Below are 7,828 nucleotides of genomic sequence, written 5' to 3' on the forward strand. Positions count from 1 at the left end.
GTAGTTCAGCAGTTCGAGACTGGAGTGTGCCGCATGACGGAGTGAGCTCCTGTCTCTAGTTCCAGCTCCTGCCAACCTAGCAGTTCGAAAGCAAGAAATTGCAAGTAGATAAATAGGTACCACTTCAGTGGGAAGGTAACAGTGTTTAGTCATGCCGGCCACATGACCACGGAAATGTCTTCGGACAGCGCTGGCTCTTTGGCCTGGAAACGGAGATGAGCTCCACAACCCTAGAGTCGGATTCGACTGGCTTTCGAGCAAGGGAACCTTTACCTTTACCTTTTTACATATCATATTAAGCTCCTCTGAACCTTATCATGGCACAACTGGACCCCCAATTCACCCCACTGTATACACAGAGGTGATGTTCATCTTCTGGCAGAAGCTTGTAATGAGTCTCATCAACTAGAAAAAAAAGAATAGAAGTTAAAAATATAAAACACTGTAGTAAGAAGAGTAAGTTATTGTATTGCAAGCATCAACTGGTAAGAACTGACTTTTAAACAGAGTTCTGTCTTGTTCAATCACAGTTATAGACTGTTTTGCATTACACATCAGCACACATAGTTGCCTTTGCCTTATACAGAGTCAGACTAGTGGTCTATCAGGGTCAGTATGTCCTACTCTGAATGGCAGCTGCTCTCAATGGTCTCAGCCAGAGCTCTTTCAAAGCACCTATTATATTATCCTTTCTTTTAACTGGAGATGCCAGGCATGGAACCTGGCACCTTTTGCATGCAAAGGAGACGCTTTACCACTGAGACATGGTTCTTCCCTTGTGTTCTTAAATGAACTAGTTATATTAGATTATTTTACAATACTGTGAATAAACTGAACCTGTTGAATGAAGCCAATATCAATTTAGCTCATGTAAGAAGGAATTCGGTTTTAACTGGATAAAGTTACAGGTGACTTTTATTTTTCCTCTACAGACTTTTAACTGGAAACTCTCTCAAGGAAATGAGACTGTTGCACCTTCTCAGGGGACCAGGCAACATAGCATTGTTTCCGGTTTACCAAAGCCATGCTATGCAAATTTAACTGAAAGATTCTCAGGCTTCTATACTAGAACTGACAGAGACTTGCATTTCTTAGCAAAATATACTGCACAACAACTTTGCTGCCAGCTAACTCTGTTAGAACAGGTAAAAATTGCTTCCTCTTTATTAATTAAAAACAATTGATTTAAAATCGGTAACTATCTATATTGCCATGTTCTTAGCACAGTATAACCTAGGTAACTGCCATGCTCTCAAGCCCTAATCCAGTCCAGCCATGTATCTGCCTTTTCCCACATGACCCTTTCGTTGATCCACATGTTCTTCTCTATACTGTAAACTGGGATACATAAATGTGTTTACATGGAGGCAAAGAGGTGCAGGTTGCTGGGCTAAGAGGTTCATAAGACTTGAGTAGAAAAAAGGATACAATCCTATGCACACTTACTTGAGAGTAAGAACCATTGAACATAGTGGGGCTTCCTTTTGAGTAGATGACTTAGCGTGATTATCTTAGCATGATTATCTAAAGGTATAGCAAGTTATAAAAGATCCAATTATGCTTCAGCTGTGTCTTCACCATCCACACATCCTACCCTGCTTGAAAATGGATAGATTTTAACCAGGATAGATTTTTAATCAGTTCATATGTTAAAGTTTATTTATTGTATCTTTTGTACTGTTTTATCGTATGTATTGATATGTTATTAGCCACCTCGAGTCCCATTCAGGGGAGAGAGATATAAAGTTGATAAATAAATAAGCAAATAAATATTGGTATACACCATTTTTGTCTGTCTTAGGAAAAATTCCATAAATGCCATCCAGTGCATTTTCTAAATTCAAGACTGCTTGGAGTCAAAGACAAAAATATACCTCAACAAAAGTAAGTTGGCTGCTTTGCCTGGCCTCATGATAGGCTGATACAATACAAATATTGGCTGTGCAATGAATGAAATATGAAAGAGGTGTAGAAAAAATGGACTTTTTAGTAAAGATGACATTGAAGAAAGTATAGGAAGTGACCTAAAAATAAACACACAAGTAATATTTGAAACTGAACATGCCCGAGATATTTTTCCTGTAAAAGATTTTGAAGAGTGTTGAAAACTGTAGGGCCACTGTTCTGTAATACAGAATCTTTCATTGAGCAAATGTTATTTAGAGGCTTGCATTAGTAGAGCTGAGGATGAAAAGTTCTGATCCATCAACTTACTGGTTTGGTTGGGACAAGGTTCCCAGTGTTGCAGTCATGGGATGGATTTGTGCTCAGCCTTCATGACGGTTTGGTTGGGACAAGGTTCTCAGTGTTGCAGTCCTTATGGGATGGATTTGTGCTCAGCCTTCATGATGTACTTGAATTCAGGTTCCTTACCCTGTGCAGCCCTCTTGTACTTCCATCAGCTCATGCTGGAAACGGCAGCAATTGTGATGTAGTCTGCATGGGAAGAATCTTGCCATAACGCCTCCCCAAAAAGGGACTTCACTTCCCCTCCTCTTGTTATCTTTTCCATTTTCCATGTTTGTTTGTTTAGGATGTAAAGTTCAAACCAAAAAGCCTGGTGTGTCATGAACCTAGGAGCGTCAGCAAAACCACAGTCAAATTGCCCTTTTTGAGTTAATTGAAAGTGTCTAAACAGAATAAAATGTCTTTCATTTACAGTGCAATCTTATGTGACATTGAAATCAATGTGCTTAAACTGAAGTGACTTTAGATAAGATTGCACTGTTAATCATAACTTCCTAAGCAAGTTATGCCTTGAAGATGTAAATATTTTGCCACACAATGCAACCACATTGAATGGCATTTTCTTTGGCTGCAATGGAGACCTGCCAAGATTGACAGGGACAGAAGGAATATAGAACTTTGCCTTTAGCCCTGCCATGTTCGATAGTTTAAAATGGATAGAGAAGAGGCATGGTGGAGCTTATGGGGAAAATCATGGTAAATTTCCAAAATCATCAATTCAGATATAAATGAGAAGGCAAAATTTGGTGTATTTGTCCCAAGGTACAGTAGGTGAAGAAAGGCATCATGTGATGTTTGCCAGAAGGGAAGATGAAGAAGAAACGGAAGAATAGCTTAGTAATTTTTCTGCCACTATAGATGTAGGTAGAGGAAGGAACTAGCTCAATTTAATCAGATTTCGAAAGCTAAGCAGTGTCTGCCCTAATTAGTATTACTCCATTTATCATGGATTTTAGAGGCCAGAAATTTAATAAAAATCTCAAACCTGTGGTGCACATTCATCTATATGCAAACATTGTGAAGGTTTTGATTTAATATTCTAGTGTTCCCGTCTTTTTTAGTCACATGATCCCAAGCTGTCAGTCCACTTGGGTCCATGTTTGGTTGTAGCCAATTAATGGCCAATGAAAGGCACTGGAGAATGTTGATCTTCTCCATGTTCACCTTCCACTAGTAGTCCTTTTTGACCTTCAGAAAGATTTATTTGCTCTATACTCCACCTTTCTTATTGAGACACAAGATGATAACTCTGGGTCCAGGATCTGCATGCATTTTTTAAACAAAATGTATGGGCTTTTTGCCGCCCAGAAACCAACAGCTCTAGGCATCCTCAACAGGGACTTTGAATGGAAGAAGAAAATTTCTGCTTTCATCTTCTATTGGTGTTTGAATACAGTCCTATAATTTCCTTTCAATAAGATTTCAAAATGTTTCATCTGCATATCTGTATTTGTGTATTTCTAATAAAACAAAAATTATTATTAAAAAAAATAAATAAATAAGGTGGGCCTCTGTTTGCATGTTTTTAAATTAACATTTAAATTTTGTAGATGCTTGTCTTTTACAGACCTGTGACCTCTGAGACGTTGCCTACTCAGGCCTATAACCTTTTTGCGAAAAATTGTGCCCAGGATGATTACCTTTTGAAGCTCTTAAAGTATGCAGACAATGTCAGTACTTGGGTTGCTGCTGAAATTGTAACCAGTTACAATTCTAAGGTTTGCAGTCTTCTTTCTTTGCTGTGGCTGGTTCTTTTAAAATATTTATTTCTATTATTCAATTAATTCCTTAGCCATTATGTTTTTTAAAGCCCAAATCTCTACCCATATAAGCCTTTGGAGTCTAGTTTTTTTCTCTAATATCTCCAAAATGTGTATTATCTGTATATCTCTTTAGAACTTTGAGAAGTGGAGGATCCTCTGATTCAGTTCATTCAAGTTTAAATTCAACAATTTAAATGTTATTTGTTATCCCCAAAATAAATAACCTTCTTTACTTGTTCAATTAATTAATCTGACATTTATGATATCAGAAATTACATCAAACCCTACAACCTGTGTTTTATTATGGATGACTGTTAATTGGGTGTTTCTGCAAAAATACCCTAATCTGTACAATCTAATTTGTGCATAAAAACTCAACACCATCACTGCAGAGTAAAACAGTTTGGAGTTGTGGGGGGGAGGGGTTGGTTGGTTGGTTTCACTTTTTGCTACTACTACAGGAGAAAATGTTTTACTTCCCTTTTAATTCATTCATCATACACTTATAAAATAATTACAATACCCTGCTTCACATCTCCCATAAATGGTAAGCTGTCTAAAATAGGGCTGTTGACCTAATTTGTTATGAGAGCCAGATCTGACATAAACGAGACCTTGTTGGGCCGGGCCATGTGTGTCATAAGATGTAATGCCAGGTAATGGAGATATAAACTTTATAAAGGACACAAACACAATTAAATATTTTTTTTTACTTAGAATAAAACATGCTTAAAACATTAGCACTCTTATTGCATCAAAATGTCTGTGCTGTAGCAATTTTGAGTATGCTGTTCAAGTGTGTATCTGTAAGCTGCAAACCTACTTTTGATTTACTAACAGTCATTACAGAAATCTTATGCTCAAAGTTCTGAGCCTAGGACTCAGGAAAAAACATGAAATGGCTGGGCATTGCGAGCTTTTGTACATAAATTGCTTTGTGTGCTGATCAAGAACATGAGAATGCACCATGACACAGACTGAGAGCTATATGTTTGTCTACAAAACAATAGTCTTCCTCAGTGGTCAGTATCAGCCTACTATCTGGGAAGTTCAAAATCCCCAAAGCAAAGGTGCTGGGTGAACTTGGTCTGGACAAACACTCTCAGTCTAATTCACCTTATTGTTTTGTTGTTATTCCTCATCTAAATAGTTCACATTGCCTTTCTACTGAGAAAGATAGGATCATGAGGGCATGAATACAGTGAAAAGGGGGAGAGAACCCAGTTGCACCCAGGAGAGCCACAGCATAACGAGTCCAACAAAACACACACAGTGTAGCAAGGCACACAAAAACTTCAATAAAACGTTGATCTTAAAGGTGCTTTGTATTTCTCCCATGCGATTGAGGCAGCCGAGCAAAGCAAACTTTCCCTTCTTCCTTCCCTCTCTTCAGGGAGGAGTCTCAGTCAGTGGAGGGGAAGAAAGGCTTGCCTTTGTTTCCTGTGTGATTGAGACAGCCTGGCCAAGAAGCAAGCTCTGGCTCATTCCCTCTCTTCCTGGGTCTAAAAGAATTTTCATTGAGGGGATTCTAATTTGAAACTATTAGATCACAGAATTCAAATCAGTTCTAAGTGCCTGCCATCCAGATTAGAAATACAGTTTTGTCCAAAGTAAATATCCAGAGTGTCAAAAGCTGTTTTTAAATTTTAAAAAGCTCTATAATGTGAATTTTTACAGTGAAAGTGTGTTTACTAATCAGAGGAGGAATAACAAAGCAAATATCTTATAATGGAATACTTGAAGTAAGTCTGTGCCTCACAAAGGTCTGATTTTCTAAATCCGAGACTTCAAGATAAATGACTTTTCCCATAGAGCACTACGTCCAACTTTGTGGCCCTTTTAAGGAACTGAATTGTAACAATACTTTGATGTCCATTTGCAATGCTGCCTGTGATGTTCATGCTGCCATAAAGTTTTCAGGGAGAAGTTATGTCACCAGGTGGCATTATCTTTCAAAACCCCACACAATCTTCCCCACATATCTTTTATTTGCTAAATTTTGAGTGGTTGAGATATTTGAGCAGCTGCCAGTTAAGTTCTCTACCCCAGTAGCTATCACTGAACACCTAAACCACAATCATTTAATTTGGGGAGAAAATCTTAAGGCTGTTAAGCATTAAAAACAAATTAGCTATAGAGGAAAAAGTTGGCCATCCAAGCTGTTCTGGGGACATTAGATGCCAAAGGATTGTTACAAACAAAATGCTCTTGTTCATTAAGTTCCAGAAGGCTTTGTTAAATTTATTTTGTAAAACAGTGCTTAATTTAATCCATAATTGCTTCCGATATGTATGCTTTTTTAATTTTTATCAAATGCTTGTATTTATTCCCTTGTAGGGTTTACAAAGTTCTGTATTGCAAAAGTTGTGATTTCTGGCTTTAGCTTCCTAGCAGCTGGCTTTAATTGCATGCCTTTCTTCTGATTAGACAGCCACTACAGCTTGAAAGGGGATGTTACATGCCAAATCTGAGTAGATACTTCCAATAGAATGATGGCAACTGGTGGGCATAGCACAAAAGAGAATTGGCTGTGATCCAGGAAGTCACCAGCTCTTCTCCCTAGGTGGCTTTAGACAAGCCTCACACCTTCAGTTCTGTCCCTCTGCTGTATAACACTGGCCTGACTGGCATGACTGTGGTAATATTACCATCATATATATGAAGTGCTTTGAAAGGTGCGCTCAGAGTAGGATCTGGGACACCCAAGTTTGAATCCCTACTCTGCCATAGAAGCTCACTGGGTGACCTTGGGCCAGTCACATACACGCAGCTCTATCCACCTCACAGAGATATTGCGAGTAAATGGAAGAAGGAAGGAGGATGTTGTATGCCATTGGGAAATAGCTATAAATAAATTGGGCATTGGGTGATATACTTTTTATGATTCAGATATGAAAAAACACCTAATTCCGGTGCTGTTTCTAACTTGGATCCTGTACAAGATGCTTGCAGAGACAGATCTTTCCCACCTTCTGCTTCCCCAAATAGATGCCTGCAAGTGCTTTTAAAAAGGCAGGTCTGACCATCAGGGGATCCACGTAGGCAGAAACCTAGGGGGGCTGGGCAGCTGCAGGAAGGAGTGGGCAATATCATGTCCCCCCCATGCCAGTAGAGCCTGTTCCATCAGCACAAGCAGGCTTGTTTGGGTGAAACGGGCACAATCTATTTTAACAGTCTCCTGTTGCTGTGATTTTGGTGTTGAGAGACATGCTAAAATACTGGACTTTTATGACAGAATTCTACAAAATGTAATTTAGTGTTTGAAAAGAAGAAGAGGAGATTGGATTTATACCCCGCCCTTCACTACCCAAAGGTGTCTCAGAGCAGCTTACAAACTCCTTTCCCTTCCCCTCCCCACAACAGACACCCCGTGAGGTAGGTGGGGCTGAGAGAGCTCTTGACAGAAACTGCTCTTATTCAAGGACAGCTCTTATCAGTGTTGGAAATGTGTGTGTTTACAAGGTCTGACAATCCAGTCATTATAGGGTTAACTTGTTTACCTAGTATTGCTATTGTTTGGACTAACCTGGAAGAGAAACCTGGCACTGAGCCAATGGGGAATTAGCCCGGAAAAAGTAGCTTCTATTGTGATACAGATTGGTTGTTTGTTCCAGGTGACTTCCTTTCTAGGGGTCGAGAAGAAGGACAGATTCTCCATTATCTGTGTGTTAGTGTGTGACTATGTTTTGAGAAGTAAGCAGTAGAAAATGTAGCTGTTAGATGTTCTGTTATTTTGTAGGTTCCCTGTATACCTTTTACCCTTAGAAATAAAGGTTTTTAAAAGCAAAGAAATATCTTCCTTCCAATAGAGCATGATT

General features: G+C 38.9%; 1 protein-coding gene across 1 annotated transcript in view; it reads left to right on the forward strand.

The window, feature by feature from the left end:
- KNDC1 (kinase non-catalytic C-lobe domain (KIND) containing 1) overlaps positions 1-7,828 on the forward strand; it is a 120,745-nt gene that overhangs the window by 94,786 nt on the left and 18,131 nt on the right. Inside the window, exons 24-26 of the mRNA XM_015426889.1 lie at positions 933-1,145; positions 1,802-1,884; positions 3,815-3,965. Coding sequence (XP_015282375.1) covers positions 933-1,145; positions 1,802-1,884; positions 3,815-3,965 — 447 coding nt within the window. The remainder of the gene's footprint in view (positions 1-932; positions 1,146-1,801; positions 1,885-3,814; positions 3,966-7,828) is intronic.

This window comes from Gekko japonicus, unplaced genomic scaffold (assembly GCF_001447785.1).
Source record: "Gekko japonicus isolate JY-2015 unplaced genomic scaffold, Gekko_japonicus_V1.1 scaffold35, whole genome shotgun sequence".
Classification (NCBI taxonomy): domain Eukaryota; kingdom Metazoa; phylum Chordata; class Lepidosauria; order Squamata; family Gekkonidae; genus Gekko; species Gekko japonicus.